The sequence below is a fragment of the Malurus melanocephalus genome, unplaced genomic scaffold (genome assembly GCF_030028575.1).
Source record: "Malurus melanocephalus ecotype Western Australia unplaced genomic scaffold, MMel_1.1 scaffold_650, whole genome shotgun sequence".
NCBI lineage: Eukaryota > Metazoa > Chordata > Aves > Passeriformes > Maluridae > Malurus > Malurus melanocephalus.
This window is the reverse complement of record NW_026623882.1, coordinates 281,207-299,246: the sequence shown is the minus strand read 5'-3', so window position 1 is coordinate 299,246 and position 18,040 is coordinate 281,207. Positions and strand designations below refer to the sequence as shown.

Below are 18,040 nucleotides of genomic sequence, written 5' to 3'. Positions count from 1 at the left end.
TTAAATACTACAAAATACGTCATCACAGAGGTGTAACTATCCTGTGTAATTGGCCCAGGCCTGATGGTCAGCCTGTCCATCAACATCAGAACCAATGATGGGTTGGCTCTGAAACACAGGACGGGGGCAGGACTCTCTTTGCTGGAGAAGAAGAAGAAGGAGACACCCCTAGGACTTCTCACAGCAGCCATCTTTGTGGTTTCCTGATCCCCATCCCCCACCACCAAAATTTGGACCAAGCAAAACCATGACACTGTTTTTTTTTTTTCTCTCCCACATACATCTGACCAAAGCAGGGGCCCAGCCCAGCATCTTGGTGGACTTGGCAGGGTTGGACAGGATGGTGTTGGACATCTTTCCAGCTGAAATGAACTCTAAGATTCCATGATCTCTGGAGCTGCAGGAGCACCTCTGTGCACTCCCTGAACCTGAGCAGCAGCAGAGGGAGAGCTGAAGCCCTGCCCTGGTCCTACCTGTGGGCAGGAGAGATGTGCAGTCCRCTCAGCTGTCCTGGGAGCGCCGACTCGGAGCTGCTGTTGGCGTAGAGCCGCGTGGGCTGGTGGTGCTGCACGTTCAGCATCTGCCTGCTGTCCATGGGGCTGCCCCCAGATCCGTGGGGCACTGATCTCCTGCTCTGGGCAGGGCCATTGTCCTGGAAYAGAAAGAGAGCAGAAAAACCTGAGATTTGCAGTGATGTACATGGAGGGGCTGTGTTGGGACGTGCAGTTTGCAGTAATAATGTTTTATGTGTGCTGTGGAAAACAGGGATGTGCAGCAGGAAAAGGAAAACTCAGGCTTGACCTGCAGTTAAATCATGCTGAATCTACACAGCTCCCCTCAGTCCCCAACCAAATGAAGCTGTTTCTCTACAGTGAGTTGGTGCCAAATATTCTGCATTTATTCTCCTGTAAAAGCATATCTGCTGCTTCTTTAAAATAATGCCTGGAGTCTGCTTCTCATTCTGTGTTCCATCACTCTGGGGGCACTTGCTGTGCTCCCAACTTCAGGGCCATCACTCCCATTTCCATCAGCAAAACAGGATAAACCCACACCAAGCAGCTCCATGGGCAACACCTGAGGCCAAGGGATTTTCACTTGCAGCTACCCTTGTCCACACAGATCCATGCTCATTTYAGCAGCTTTTCTCCCCAAATAAGATCAGTCATTTACAGTGTGAGAAACACATCAGTCAAGGGTTTAGCTTGGTATTCATATTTCCATTTGCTTTTTAAGTCCCAAGGTAAACTGTGGAAATCTTTTTGTCATATGACCTCAAGTCAGGAACTCGGCTGCCATTAAACCACAAATTTTCCACATTAATTTCCCATTTCACCCATGTCAAACATTACCTATGTGTTATTCCACACACATGGAATTCCATACATATGGGTGTGCTGTATTAGTCAGTCCCATCCACACCCACAAACCAAGCAGTACCTACTGCCTAATGACAYTTGAGCCAGGCTTTACCTGCAAAAACTCCTGATGGGGAGAGGAGCTGATTCCAGCAATGGGGAACAGCAGCAGGAAGCTGGACACAGCCCATGGACACACTTTGGCTGCTATTTGCAGCCSTGTGAGTCACAAACATGCCTGGACTGATGGAAGACAAAGATGCTGTGCAAGAGGCTGGAATCTGTTTAATCTGGATTTATTTGTTCTAGGGCAGCTCCCCAACAGAGCTGCACTCCACCAGCTTTTTTCAGTAGACTGAAGCTGATGAAAAACCAAACAGGGAAAGAAAACACCTTCCTGTGAATAACAAAGTRAATATTGTGGGGCTCTGATACAAAGCTTACTTTTGACCAAAATAATCCAATAAATACTAATTGGAAACAAATGTCTATCACTGGTGCATAGGAGAATGCACTGGCGCTCCCAAACCTTGTAAAAATGAACAGCTAAGGGAAGTAAAAACCAGATCCTGCTGGAAACAGACCCTGAAAGTCCAATTCTTCAGTTCTTCCTGAGGCAAAACGCCCATTGATAAAACCAAGCTTAATTGAGAACTGCAAGATGGTGCCTTTGAGGGTTTTTTCCTATCCTCAGCTGAAAACCTGCAGCCTCCAGCAAGCTCCCAGTGCCTCAGAAGCAGCCCAGAGCCCTCTTGGCACAGTTCCCTCCACACCATGCATGCACACACACGTGGGGAAAGCTGYTTCCAACATAATAACTTCAAATTGTCTATTAAAAAAGGAATKTTGCTGCCAGGAATAATATAATTTTAACTGTTCCCCAATTTATGTTCTTTAAAAAATATATATACAAGCAGGCTGTGGGTTTCCAATTCCCAGATTTACATTATTATTTCAAGGGAAATAAAGAAAACACTCAACCATGTTGCAGAGAGGAAAAGAAGGATCATAAACATTTTTTTGGGAAAGAAGCAATGGCTCATATGGCTGGCAGCACTGAGAGCAATGCTTTTAGAAAGCCATTACCTTTAATTATCTGTGCCTCATGGCTCAGATTCACGTTCAGGAGGACAGGGCTGGCTCCTCTCCTCTGACCTCGTGTGCTCCCCCACACTGGCACCATCCAGACCTTTGCTGGGGAGCAGGGACTGGCAGCTGTTCCTGGAATGGAAACCTCCTCCAGCAAAGGACCTGCAGACCATCATCTCCATGGYCTTGCTTTAATCCAGGGTAGTTTGTAAAGCGTCGCCCCTTTGTCCCTGTTAAGCTCAGCAATTTGTACAGCAAGACCAAATGTTGCTATAAAGCTGAAATTTACTGCTTGGGCACTCTCCAAAAGGCACGGAGGGCTGGTGGTGGAGGCTGGGGAAACACAGCCCTTCCTGCACTGCTCGGTGTCCCCACTGCCACCAGCTCCTGTCCCTGTGGCTGGAGGATGCTCATGGTGCTCATCTTCACCCTGCTCAGCCACGTTACAAAGCCACAGCAGAGCCAGCAGCACCCACAGGGACCAAGGGGCTCCTCCTGCTGCACAAAAAGCTCTTCCCAGGCCAGAGCTCTGTCTCCTCTTCCTCAAAGGATGTGAGACCTCTGCAAGGCGTCGCTTTGTGCAAAACACTCGCACATCCACCCTCAGAAACCCAGAACCAGATGGATTTCTTTCCAGTTGTCAAATTCAAGACCAGTTAAAATTCCCCCGCTTCGGGACCTAATTTGCTTTTCTCTGCTGGATTTTCTTCCGGCTTTTTATGGCCTTTCTTCAACTAAGAGAGTTTGCAAACCCTTCCTAAGAGCTGGCCTGTGCAGTTTCACCAAGGAGAATTCTTTCAGCCTACAAACCAGAAACTCCCAGTTTGTTTTCTCACRCTTGGCTTTTCATTTTTTTTAAAGGCATTTTACAAAAAGTCCTATTTGTCCTTCCACCCTTTTGCAACTGCAAGTCCTTAGCTCTAGAGACCACAGAGATTTAGAGCACATCAAACTCCATATTCCGATCCAAAGCATTTGAAGTTCATTCACTCCAGTGTGCTGTAAATTAAAAGACTAGAACAAAACAAAATAATTAATCTCCTTTTTCCAGACTACCAGACAGATTAAAACTGAAGATTGCTAATTTGAGAGGCCAACATTGGCTCCTAGAACCTCCAAGAAAGCCCCTCCACCCATGGCATGATTTGGAAGGGTTTTGAGCAATGATGGTTTCACACATCTAGGAAACCTTCCTTGGGAGGCAAACCCACCAGCTGCAGAGCTGAAAATATCTCCTAAATTACACCTCCAAGGCCAAATCCCCCCTCCATCTGCCCACTCGWGCAATGGTGGTGGGAGATTTGCCCAGGCAGGACCAGCAGCAGCTCTGTCCCTGCGACGTTGGGAGCCCATCCCCACAGGAACTGCCTGCACCTCGTTTATTTTCCTAATCCTGGGGATSCTGGTCCTGTTCCCTGCTACAAACACACACCACAAACAGAGCTGAAGGCCATTAATGCTTGGCTCAGCCCAAAGCAGTTTTGTTTGATGTTCTTCAGATCCACCCTYTTCCCAAAACCAGACCACGATGGGCCGCTGTCAGCTGAACATTTGYTGCCAAAATGCTCAATTACAGACACAAGTGTTGCTATTTGTGTACCAGGAGGCCAAAGCATCCCTCAGCCACAGAGTGACCTGGAAGAGGCACCTCTTGGACAATGTTTGGTTAAGCAATGGCAGGGCGAGCCTGACTGCTCCAGCTCCTCCTTTCTTTCTGCCATGCTCCAAGCTTGGAGCCCCAATCGATTCTGACCTCTCCTGGCAGAGGGCTTTCTGTGGATGAAGTTTTACTGCTTTCATTACTGCAAGGCCTCTTTCATGCAAATGTGCCAAGCAATTAAGCCTGGAGACACATCCCAGTACATCCTGACACCCTCAAGGCAAGGCTCAGCCTCTGCACGGGACAGCTGCAGTGCAGCCCCTCCTCTCAACAGTTCTCAACTGCTTCATCTCTGATAAACCAGTTCAAAAGTCCCAGAAATGGAAATCTTATTACTGTCCCACAGAGGGGGTGTATGGGACAGACAGCATGGATTTAATTTCAATGCAAATAACAGATTTACACTGTGGCAAATGGCCAYAGGAACAGGATTGATTCTCCAACAAAAGCCTCAGAAGAAGTCCCACAGGGAACCCTCATGACAAAGGCTGCTCCAAAAGCTGGGGGAAAAGGATAAATTTTAAAAGCTACACTCATTTTAACACACATTTCCCTACAAGCRCAGTTCAGATGTTCTGTGTATACACTGCTTTTACAGACTAAGCAGCCTACAATCTAACTTTCAAAAGCTCTAGTAAGTACGATCCCATTACTTAGCTYAGCTCAGAAGATTAAAAGATAAGGAAAAAAGGTTGGGTCTAGTTTGCTGAGGCTGGATAAACTGAGCGTGTGGGTTATTTTATGAGACAGATTTCAAATATTCTGCCAAGCTTCCCTTTCAATGTATCCCACAGTCTGAAGGAAAACSTTATCCATCACATGCTTCTCACTACACTCCTTTCACAGTTGTCAGCTAAATATCAAACCAATTTTTCAGATCTCTCTACAGAAGAGACCAAGCTCTTAAAATCAGATGGTCTTTTACTAAAAAGGCTGCAGACAATGCTCACGTGGAGCGTGACTCAGGCTGGAGCCTGGTGGAGCCCCTGCCTGTAWGCCCAGGACAGGCTGTACTGCATGAGACATGTAGTGACAGGACAGGGTAATGGCTGCACACTGACAGAGGGCAGGGTTGGATGGGATATTGGGAACAAATCCTTCCCTGGGAGGGTGGGGAGGGCCTGGCACAGCTGCCCAGAAGAGCTGTGGCTGCCCCATCCCTGSAAGTGTTCAACACCAGGCTGGCCAGGGCTTGGACCAGCCTGGGACAGTGGAAGGTGTCCCTGCACATGGCAGAGGGCAGAAGGAGATGGGCTTTAAGGTCCCTTCCGACCCAAATCATTCTGATTCCATGGTTCTATGCAGCACAAGGTACAGCACAAGGCCAGTGCACATCCAACCCAGGGACAAGCTCTCACAAAGAAAAGAAACATTTCTGCACCTTGGAGCAGCCACGCTGATGGCCACCAGCAAGGCTCTGATGGATGTTTTCTCCCACAGCTACAGGGAGAAGCTGCACCCCAATGCAAATTAAAGAGCTCAGGAGAGACTCAAGCTGCAATGCCAGGACTTTATCCCTTAAGCCACCTGGCTCCCCAGCAGTCTCTTAGAAAACCACAGCAATGGAAAAAAAGTTACCTAAGACTGTCAGGATTAAAATGTTTTTGCATTTATCTTGCYTGCTGCAGTGCAGAGGGCACATTTCTAACATCAAGGGTGTGAGGGGTRTTTAACCAGCAGACAGAGGAGAGCTCTGTATGAATGTCTTGGTAGAAGAGCCTCAAAATCTCCTCCTTTCCCCAGCAGCAGCAGCAAGCTCCTCCAGGTGCTCACTAGAGCTAAGCTCAACAGTCCAAACCTGGAGAGGACTTTCCTTCTCCTTCCCAGTATTCAGGGTCACCCCCCAAGCCCTGGAGCAGGAGAGCACCTTGGAGCAGTGCAGGAGAGCAGCTCAGTGCAGCTGTTGGATGGATGCTCCTGCCACGTTTCAGCCTCAAGCTGCCCCTGCCATGCACAGGCTGCTGYTGGATCATCTCCCCACTGACAGAAAATAATATCCACTACAGATGGAAAAAACCTGAAATCATCACAGCAAGTGCCCACCCACCCTCCTGCCTGCCCCCTTTCTCCCAGGGAAGATGCTGCTGTTCCCATTTCAGTYCATGCTGCCACTGAATCACTTTTCTCACCATCTGGTGTTTGGCTTAAAGGATAAACCTGGTGAACTTAACCCTAACAGACTATGTCCTGATTTCATGCTTTCCAGCTTACTGCCTCTTCTCTCTCTCAGTTGGGGAATTGTTGCATTTTCAGGTATTACCATATCACACTTTCTGATTTAATTTTCGTAATTGTTATCAGCAGCTCATTGAAACTAAAAGCTTCACTGGCAACAAGCTAAGATTCAGATTACAAAAGCATGACATGCATAAAACCAAAAGGTGCCTACTTCATCAGCAYGGCTTATCTGAAGACCTTATTCTGTAAAAGCCAGGGTAAGGAGCACAGGCAAACACAGCAGAGGCAATAGGATAATATATTYCTTCATTTTGGAATGCCCCAACCTTTTTTTTAAACTCATTAATCAAGATAAATTCAGGCAGATTTAAAAACGTGCCTCAGCCTTTCCCAGCCCTGTGTGGCACGAGCTGCTTTAGGGGATGGAGGCAGCTGCTTCAGCCTGAGCATCCTGAGGGACCACAGTGAGCATCCCTCCCTGCACCACGGGGGATGGCTCTGCCCACATGCTGTCAGCCCAGCAGGTCACTCAAGTGACCTCCGAGAGCAGTTAATTCCTCTTAAATGAGACACAAGGGAAAATTAAAAGGGGGTAASCTATTTTTCCTGATGGATAAGAACAAAAGCACTGAGCTATACCCGTGCTTCCCAACACTCAGCAYTTCTGAGTACACAGGCAGCAGTTTCCTTACCTGTGTTTACAGAGTCATCACTGAAACTGATGTTATCAAGTAAAATAACACAGTATATGTSTGTGTTAGCACTTAATCCAACTAAACCAACCCCCACTGTTATCATTTCGGTATCATTCCTGTGTACCTTCAATGAGAAGGTACAAATTATTCAAGTTACCTGGACAGAAGAAAACACCATTTTGAAGTTTCCATCCCATTTTTCCCCTCCTTTATACTAAATTTTTGCCTCTTTCGTACACCAAAACTCACATAAAGATGTTAATTTATCTAAGAGATACATAGAGAATTTCCCATAAAAGGCTACAGCTTCAAGATGTTACACTGGTACTCAGAAAACTCCTTTGCTTTCAAATGATGCAATATTATRTCACAGCAAAAAGTAAACACAAGTGCACAGCTATGTGTGTGTAACCTCCTCACCCAGTAAATTAGATCAGTGTTTTTTTGTGGTGTAAAACCCCAATATTTGGGTGTGAAACGTTGCCTGAGCACCCAGGGCTCACGGCTGATGCACCCACAGCGGCTGTCAGGATTCAGCATGTTTCTGCTATTAAATCAGTCCTCAAACAACGAGCTGCGAGTTCCCAGGGAAGGGAACCCGGGTTCGTGCCAGGGCATGAGCTCATCCTTTGTTTTCCCCAAAGCACGAGGCAGCGTTCTCCCTCCTTCCCCAGGAGAGCACCATTGGTGCCCGGCCGCTTGGGACCGGGGATCCTGGCCAGAGCTTTCCCCGGAGCCAGCATGGCCATCCCCCTGTGACCAGGGCAGGAAGGAAGGTCAGTGGCCTTGAGAGAGGAAATTCCACCTCTCCAGAAAGGAGGCTTTAACCCCCAGCTCACGGAACTCAGCACAGCCTATGCCAGGCTTTTGCAGAGAAGTACATGGAAGTTTCCTGCATGGCAGCTACTCATGGAGAACTTAAATAAATGCTCCATTTACTTAAAGTTACTGAAACAAAATCCATTGCTCAGTTCATTAAATGAGGAGAYATTCACCCTTAGTAAAAAACCCAAACCCTATAATTTAGCAAAAAGGAAAATCCAGCATATTTAAGGAAATTTTAAAGGCGTTAAAATCAGTGCTAAGGGACAAGTTAGCAGTTGACAAGTTAGCAAGACAATCCTCCCTGCTCTACTGCAGGACACCACTGTTCTCTTTGGACACCCTGAGCTGGGGTACCAGAGGCTCAGACTCCCCTGAAGCCCATATGAGATTTTATCTATTTATTATTTTATTTATTTAATTAGGAGCAAGCATGATCAGCAGTGACACTATTTGTGAGGCCAGGGCAGGTGTGAAAAGCTGCCAGGAATGAAGCTGCAGAGCCCATGGGCAGTGGGAGGTGGCYGGTGCCCAGTCCTGCAGCCACACACACCTGAGCCAAGAACAAACGAAGGTGAGTTCACATTTCCACTGGCCTGGCTCACACCCAGCCCTGGTTTCCTGCACTGCCTGAATTAGGCTGCTCAAACAGCCAGAGCAGACACAGCTTTATCCCAGCTGCTCCTCTTCACCCCATCCTGGCTGGTGTTTTCACACGGCAAGCCATGCACCTTGCACCTGRTTTCAAACTCACAGAGAATCTCTGTGGACTGAGAGCTGGATATCAAGACCAGAATAACACAAAGGAAAAGCAATTCATAAATGATGAGCAGAAACAGCCTTCTCATCCTTCCCATGCCACTCCCCTGACACTGAGGACAGACTGGCTCTTCACTGCCCAGAACTCACCCTCCATCAGGTGCCCAGGCTGGGACAGCCCCTGCTCAGGACACAGCACAAGAGAGGACCAAGAGCACTGACCCCCTGCCCTCATCCCTCCCCTGACAATGACACAAGGCTGCTCTGCCAGCTGAGTAGCACCARGATGCCATTCCCACCAGACTGCTGTGGGAAGTGCCTCTCCCTGTTTGCACTGCCAGAGGAAGCCCAGCCTTTCACCCCACACAGCCATTTCAGCCGAGCATCCAGGTTTGGGAGCGCTCACATCCTATTCCTGCTCTGGCAACGTGCTGCCAATTTRATTTCTGCTGCAATTATTCTCCCACCCACACAGTTGATCTACTGTCAATTAGCACTGACAGGGTCCCCACAGCCCAAAGGCCACATTTCCAGCCCCCCTGGGTCAGAGAGCTGCCAATTCTGGCAGCTTGGGAATGGACAAGAAAATAAACATCCTCTCTTTTTATTAGCACCACATGGCAGTGTTTTGACTAGCGAGCTCACGCTACAGGAAGCCAGAATCAGTGGGATCTGCAGAAACTGATGGATGGGTGCTCCTGCTCCCTCATCTGCCAGGGAAGAGGGGCTGGGGAGTGCCCACAAGGACACAACACCGTGCACAGGGAGGGCTGGGGATCCCCACAMGTCAGCAGTGATGATGGGAATCAACAATCCTGGCTGGAAAGTGCTGAGCTGCCCCAGCACCCAGTGGGACCCACCTGCATCCATCTCCAGGTCCAACAGACAAGACAGCCCTTCTTTAGGACACGAGGCTAAATGCCACAGCATTTCTGGCCTCCTCTGTAGATCCTTGCTGTTAAAGACAGACTTGTCTGTCAAACCAACTGACAACCAAAGTCTGCTTTAAAAAAAAACAAAAAAAAATTCCCAAAGGTGACTCACTCATCCTGTTCAGTGTTGTTCCYGCTAATTGTGAAAAAGCAGCTCTGCATTTCCAGCTTCTTCAGTTGTGAGGGCAGCTATTCCCCACAGTCACTACAATTATYGAAGTTTTAATAAGGAGATTGATTACATTCTTGGTCTCTGAGTAGGGGTTTTCCACAAAGTTCAAGTGGGAAACCACACAGATTTAGAAAGAGGAGAGAAGACAACTCACCTGCCACTCCATACCTTACAAGTTCTCTTGCACAGAAGATAACTGCAAATCTCACTGCCTTCAAGACAAAGATTACACCTAAATAAACTCAATTGTGATAACAGAAATACAGATTTCCTACAAATCGCCCATTCTGCTTATGCTCACATGTTTCAGGGCTTCCAGCAAGAATTACTGGAGTCACAAGTCAAGATTTTCAACAGATCTTTGCCCAGTATCAAGAAAAAGCAGATAGGGTAAAACCCRGAGGAAGAAAGGGTATGTGCTCCACATTTCTGCAAAGGCCACTTGGGGTAAAATTCTCAAAACACTTTTCAGGGACAACCCCCAACCTCTTTTTGTGATTCAAGAGCTGAACTCCAGCAGAACTCTTTCCCTGTGTTTCAAAGCAGATTGCTTTTTCCAGATGCGAGGAAGTGCACCTAAAGGTTGCACACACCGAGCCAAGTTATTACTTTACAATGAGATTTTTCTTTCTCACAATCTYGTGAGTGCCTTTGCTGGAGGGGCTGAATGAACACAGCACAGGACAGCCCTGGTCACCTGGCATTGCTGCCCAGGGACTCAGGTTGGGCCTGGGGGCTCTCGTGGGTGCTGATGGTCACCCTGAGCCTCACACAGGTCAGAGGATATCAGTGATAACATATGGGTTAGCACAGCTGTTGGCACGTGTCCCAAGCATGAGCCATGCTGGAGACACAGGCGGTTTGGGAAGGAGAGTGAACCAGCACATTCTGGGTACAAGCACAGCAGCCGGAGGTGTGCGTAGAACCACCTTCACCTCCCCTCTGGGAAACCCAAAAAGCCATTAAGGAACACAACATATGGATACAGGCACTGAAGAAAAGAGCAAGAGCAGGAATCTGCTGCCTSAACTCGTGTACCCTTGTTCACACACCTCTCTTGGTGCCCTACCACAAACACCTCTGTGTTACCCACCCACTCCCCAGATTTACATATTTTCAGTGTAGGTCTGGATTCAGAACAGTCCATCCCTACCCCCTTCATTATATTCTATAAAACTGTCTAATTTTTAAAAAGATCCATATGTAACATGTATTAATAGTCAGACTCAAATCCAATCTGCATTAAACCTCAGAAATGTTGTCTCTGGCAGCGGAACTGCTGCACATTTGTTCCTAATTTAAYATTATTCATAGGGTTTGGGCACATTAAAGTCTATTAAGAAAAAATATCTGTCAGAAAAGATGGCTGTAATTGATAAATGGAGCAAACATGGCCAGAATGCAAAGCCCAAGCTCACAGATCAGCCTGTGCTGTCAGTCAGGGCAGGGAAGACAAACACAGCCCCACGTGTCGCTGGTGTGAGGGACCAGCGCAGCTCTGCTGTGCCTCTGCCTGCTATCCCCRGGCAGCAATGCAGAATATCTGCAAATTCCACATGGCTGGAAAGGAATGGCCTATAGACTCCATGGCCTCACACTCTGCTCTGCTTCCCATGGGCTTTGGAGGATCTCACCCCATCCTCATCATCCAGTGGGGTTGCTGCTGCCAGCGCTCTCTCCCCATCCTGCACTGAAGGAGACACCACTCCCTGTAGCACCATCCACCCTTGCAGCTCTCATATTCCCTCTGGACTGAGCCAAGGCAGGGCTGAGAGGGCACCCTGGGACCCTTGTCAGGACATTCTAAAAGCCTCTCTGGAGAGGAACAGTCGAACTGAACCAGCAGAACCTGCAAGTGTGCACTTTGTAAGGGCTGGAGTAAAAGCACAGAACAACACATGACCTAAACCACCTCTGTGGAGAAGGAGACCATCTGAGCAGTATCTGAACACTCAGCATCAGCCAWGAGCACTCCCCCATGGCTGGGGCAAGCCCAGGGGATTCTGTCAGCCTGAACTGACATAGTTTGGTGTTCTGAAGGCTGCAGGCAGCCCCAGAGCCTCAGCCACTGCCCTGGGAGGGGTGGCCGACCTACAGCAGTGAGAAATCTCAGCAAGCTCCAGCCCTGCCATCCATGACCTCAGGTACCCTGGGAAAGCTGCAGCATGGACACCAGCTCAGCACACATTCAAGTGGGGCAGACAGCAGGAGCTGCCCTTTGCCCTTCTCTGCCCCATGTCTCCTCCTTGTTCCCCAAACATCTCTACAACGTGGACCAGCACATCCAAAAATTGACAATCCRGTACCTCATCAGCAGAGTGGGAGAAGAGAAACCCCATTCCTCTTCCCATCGAGAAGCCAAAGGAGAATGAGAGTCATCTYTGACCTTCCTAACAAACCACTAGTCAAGAGATGGGTAGGAAAGATGGGGACCTGCTCAGCTCCATCCACTGCCTGGCTGCTGCAGGAGRCAGGGCAGGATACAGGCAGAAGGCTCCAGCAAACAGAGCTGAGGACAGAGGGAAGAGAGAAGCTGCAAAATAAAGAGGAAGAGGAGAAAGGAGTGAGAGAGAGAAAAACAAAAACCAAAACAAAACAAAAAAAAAAGATGAGAATGTTACAAAGAAAGAAAAGGAAAGAAATCCACCACCATGGGAGGTGAATCACTGTCACGGGATGGGAGGGTGCAGTGGATTTTGGAAGCAGCTGAGGCTGAGGCACATGCAGACAGACCCTGGGCATGCTGTGCAGGGGCAGTGCCTCCTGACAGCTCCATCCAAAATAACGCTGGCTGTGAGCTTGGTCACAGCCTCAGAGGGGACAGTGCTGGGTGTCACCCTCCCTGTGCTGCCCAGCTTCCTTGTGCTTCCTTGTGCCTCCTTGTGCCCTGGCAAGCTGCTCCAGCAAAGCCTGGCTGGGGCACAAGGCAAGGACAGAGCTGAGTTTATGGCAGATCAGCTCAGGGTCTGGCTCACCCTGGGAACCAGGGCTGCACCAGCCCAAGGAAAGCACAGACAGACTGCATCAGAACTTAAAATCACACACGGAAACTCCTTCACTTGTGGAAGGACACAGGAGGAGCACAGGGCTGTCCAGACTCCAGACATGGATGTGCTCTTCCCAAAAGCAAGCTGGGAGAGCAGTGTGTGCAGGGCTGCAGCTGCCGTACCTGTGGCTCCGGCTCCATGTTGATCCTGTATGCCTGAGCCTTGCCATCTTCCAGGACAGGGGGTGACCAGGTCTTCCCTTCAGCTCTGCAGTGAGAAATTAAATACAKTCGATTTCAATTGCTTAAAAAAAACCTCAAACCAAAGCAACATATCCCACAACCCCCCACCTCAAAAAACCCCACAAAATCCCGAAGAAACAGTCTCCTTAGACAAAACAAAAAAGCAATTAAACAGATGAAAAAAAAMCAAAAMCAACCCAAACCACAATTAAAAAAAGTCAAAAGCCAAACATATATATAATATCTATTAATTCCCTGGCAGCCTATATTATACACACATTTGTCCAAAATTATCCGTAGAACCAGTACAATGGCAAATAGAGACAATGTTGGTTTCCTGCTATTAATACCATGAAGCTCAAAACCATCCTTGAACTACAGACTCCATCTCAGTTTGGGATTTAAGAGACAAAGCTATTTTGGTTCAAGAGATCAGAAGACAGGCTCTAGATGGCTCCTGTTATGCATGTCCTGGCTTTGTCCCTCGATTCTGGCCCTGAATCCAAAGGGATCCTGATTACAGGAGCACAGATAGATGGGTATATATGTGTATGTGATATATGGTATATATGTGTGTGWATRTACACGCAATCCCTGGCAGGTCTGTGTGCTAGGCCACATCAGGAATTCCATAAACACCTTTCAGGAGAACGCTTACACCACCCTGCATGAATCATCTTGACCCTTTCAACAGCTGCCAGATAGAAATAAAGCCCTAAAAATACAGTTTCCATTCCCAAATGCATCCTCACTCTTGCCAAGGCAGAGCAGAATGCTGTCACTGTCCAAAGATTTTCCATGTGCCTGATCATTTTTTTCCCCACAGAGGCATCTGGGGGCATGGCTGGGATGTGATCTCCAGCACAGATCTCYAGCACTCAGGGTATGAGGGAGCTGGGCAAGGTCCAGCAGGTTCATACACAGGATTTTTGGGACACAAGGATATTAAGTTGGAAGATGGAAACTCAATTAAGTTCAAGATAAACCTTTCAACGTGCAAACTATTCTGTTTATCATTGCAGTCTGCATTTGCACCAYTTCACAAAAATAGGTCTTGTTCCCTGGGCACAGATGCATCCAAGCACCCTTYGTGGACTCTCACCCCTGCCACATACCACGCTCACTTTCAGTTTAATTATCTGCAAAGTCCAAGTCTGAAAAATAAGGAGCACGACTTTAACCCAGGAGTTCTCGAGGTGATTTTTTACCTTTGGTATTTTGCAGCTACACAAGTCAGCATACAAAGCTGCCTTTCCAAATCTAGGGTCTGACCCAAAACCCACCAAATGCAGGGACTCCCACTGATTCGAACACATTTTGGACACAGCCCCTGAGGATTTCAGCTTTTTTTTCCTCACTACTGCCATCACAGCTTTTTCAACATGGAGCAATTACTCTCTCTCACAGCTAAATATCTTGTTGTGGTAATTTATCTTCACTGTAATTATTTGATTTTAAGCTGGGACAATTCACTAGAAACTGGGCTTTCCAACTGGGACAAGGGAAACAGTCCCTCCCAGGAATATCAGCATTCCCAGCAACCCCAACTCACTTTTTGCCATGATCCGGTGCTGTGTATATTGCTTCCACATTGAAAATCMAATCTGGAGGCCCAGAACAATGGAAATGCCTAATTACATGGGCAGGGATCACCATTATTATTTCCGTGCTTTCCCCTGCACTGAGCCAATGAGTGCTCACAGTGCCCTGAGAAGGGTCCATGAGGACATTGCCCTCACTCAGCTSGGAGCCCCACATGCCTGAAACAGCTTAAAGCATCCCCAGAGACTTCAACTTKCCAGTTAATAAGAACAGAGCTTCAGAAAGTGATTCTGATGGCAGAAGATAAGAGTGACAGCAGTAAATTCACTTTGCATTAAGGTACTGCCAGCACTTCCCAGCTCTCCATACCCCGACACAAATCACATTGTCTGTGATTTCAGAAAGCTGATAAACCTGGGCTTTCCAGACATCATTATGGGCATATTTACACTTAATGACAGACATGGATACACTTCAGTTTGCATGGAGAAGCCCATTCTTGGTCAATGCTTTAATGATTAAACTCAAGGCTTCACCATCAGCTCTGCAGAGACACCAGAAGTTCTTGGTGWAATCGAGACCAGCTCTGACAGCTTCCAGGGACAGCCTGAACAAAGCCAGGCTCAGGCAGCCCCAGCTTCCACTGAACTACACTGAAACAAGCTGATACAGCACAATTTGGGCTCCACTTGGCACTCTGAAAGGCAAAGCAAAGGGCACTGGGAGAAACACCAAAGAGAAAGGCAAGTTCAAAGTTTGATGAGCATTAATGCTTTCACAGGGAGACTCCCTCTTTTCCCTGGGAACAGCAAAATACCATGTAATCCCAAATAATCCAAAATAATCAAGAGATGACTCTGACTGAGAGAATGATGCYACAGGCAGCTACTGCAGGAGGGGCTGGTGCTTGGAACTCCCACCCCAACCCTGGCTGCAGGAACACCCCATAGCCACATCTCCAGCAGGAYCAGCAGCACAGGGGTCCCCTCCACACCCCAGAGGAACCCCAAAAYAGTGGGGACTTGGGGGTCAGCAAAATCACCCCGAGACACCACGGCAGCAGGGTCACCCTACCAACAGTCAGAGCTTTGTGTTTAAGCAACAGCCAAAACYCAGCACACTTTTCATACGTCACAGGCAACAGATCAGGCATCACTCAAATGTTCCGAGTTGTTTAATTTACAGCTCAAGGACAGGAAAAGTGCTTTCAGATGTGCTATAGGGGATGAAAGGCAGCTATGTGGAAATCATTACCCTGCACTTACACGACTCTGCTCTCTTAATGGCAGCTAGGACAATCCCAAGAAAAATAACTTGACCTAGGTTAGTGCAAGGCCTTCCACACAGGGCTTCGTGGGAAATGGACCCATTAACAGGACATCACTAAAAAAAACAAAGTTGCAGACACCTTTCATTCCCACCATTTGCTTTCGAAAAGTCTCAGAGTCATTCTCCAAAGATTACTTGCATATGCTCACGTATTTTACCAGAATGTTTTTTCACCTGGCAGTGATCTGCAAGGCTCAGTCTCAACACTTGTAGAGCTGCTTCTAAGTCACAAGAATTCCTGTGTCTTACCAAATTTCTAATTTCTCCATTCCCTCATAAATTGACATTTATCACTTGGGGAAGTGCCAGCCTTGATCCAGGTCACTGCCATCTGTGACCATGCAGCCATAAATGACCAGAATAGTCACGTTGCTCTGTTTCAYCCCTTTCCTTTGGGGGGTGACTCCAGGGTCCTGTCCATGTCTTGACTGCTCTTCACCTCCCCCCATGGCAAATCACTCTGCTCACAACTGATTGTTATCACTGATGTGGCCATTAGCCTCTAGAAGCTGAACTCAGAAGCAGCTACAGCTGATGCTGTGAACTTTCCAGGATTATGAACCTCCCCACAATAACTGCAAGTGCTGGATCCATCCTCTGCAAGGTGAGCAGCACCAGAGCTGAGCTCTGCTGAGCACCCAAAGGACCCAGCTCACCCAGAATACAGGAAGAAGAAGCTGCAGGATTTCTCCTCCTTCATTCCTCTCAGCTGAAGCCATTGTGTAGTGCTCTGGACAGCTGCCGGTTTTCCTCTCTATTAGTCCTCGAGGAGCTCCACAGGGGAAGCTGTGATTCACTTTTTCAGTTGTACTTTTACTGGAAACTTGAGAACATACATTGTCATSCTTCCCATCTTCCAGCAGCTCGCCTGTGCTGCTCACAGCTCACAGACCCCAGCAAAATCCCCAGGAGCTGGTGGAGATGGGAGGAACATCAACTACRTGAGGTTCCAGGGACTTTTGGGGCTCCTTGTCCAGCAGATTMATTACTGGGCTTTTTCACACAGAAACTTCCAGAAAAACTCCATCTCTGTACAGAGAGCAGGAGTATGCTCTCAGGAGGATAGAGAATCTTCATACTCAATTCTTCAAGCAGGCTCAGCAGTGGCACAAACACCTAACTGAGGGGGAAGAAACTCTCCAGGATTGATTTTACATAGAAGGAATCAAAGCTGAACCATGGAGGATTTATGCTTTGACACCACAATCAGGAAATAAAATTCAACTCAACCTTGCCAGAGCTCTTTGCAGCTGGGGCCTGGCAGATGCTGTCTGTCCCCCAGCAGTCACCTGGCCCTGTGCACAACAGCCCCAAAGCTGTCACCAAAAGAAAGAGCTAGAATGGGAYTGGAGTGGGAATCATAAAATTATGAAGGTTGGAACAGCCCTCTTAGACCATCAAGCTCCACTGTTACCCAGCACTGCCAAGTCCACCACTAAACCATATCCCCAGGTGCCACATCTGTGAAGCTTTTAAACCCCTCCAGGGACACAAGTTCCCTGGGCAGCCTGTTCCAGGGCYTKWCAACCCTTTCAGCGAAGAAAYTTCCCCTAATATCCAACCTAAACCTCCTCTGGCACAACACACTGACACACTTCTTGCCTGTTAAGGAATTTCTTGTGTAACTTGGAGACAACTTCACAGTGAGTAAAAAGAACAAGTTTTACCAGGTGTCTGTGAGTAATAGCTCATGGGGCTGCTCAACACCCCGGATCTCCTCCAACCATCTGCCACGTAACCGGCCTGACCCCTGTGCACCGAGGCAGGCAAAGTACATCCCATGCTACCTTGGCTTGAGATTCAACAGCTGGGAAGATGATGATGGAACAGCTGCCTAATTTATCATCAGGGCAGCCTGAGCCATCCTGCTAAATCCTCACCAGCACCATCGCTGCCTCCCCACAGCCTCACTGAGCCCATGTGAACTCCTGGCGTCCCATTTGGGAGCTGTTAACCACGACCTGGATACCCAGYCCCTGTTCCAGGGATGCCCAGGTAATTCCTCACACCTTACATCAGCACCCACATAGGCATCAYTTACACAAATCGTCTCCTTTTGTGAACAGATGAGGATTTTCAGCCACGCGGTTTCAGAACAGCAGGGCCACTGTGCTGCTTTGCCTTTYACAGCCTCAGTGGCCAAAGACAGCCTTGTACATGTTGGGGCAAAGCAGGACTCAAAAGAGCCAGGGACAAAGCACCCATTAACTTCAGGGGTGTCAGGGGTCTGGCCCAGAAAGGAGTTAGGAAATGGAGGGTGTGAAGAAGGAGGGAAACC

The 18,040-nt window shown here is 48.1% G+C and overlaps 1 protein-coding gene across 1 annotated transcript in view; it reads right to left on the bottom strand.

The window, feature by feature from the left end:
• Nucleotides 1-18,040, bottom strand: part of PDLIM4 (PDZ and LIM domain 4) — a 43,433-nt gene that overhangs the window by 7,614 nt on the left and 17,779 nt on the right. The window contains exons 3-4 of the mRNA XM_057383664.1: nucleotides 12,832-12,916; nucleotides 474-652 (exon numbers count right to left, since the gene is read on the bottom strand). Coding sequence (XP_057239647.1) covers nucleotides 474-652; nucleotides 12,832-12,916 — 264 coding nt within the window. The remainder of the gene's footprint in view (nucleotides 1-473; nucleotides 653-12,831; nucleotides 12,917-18,040) is intronic.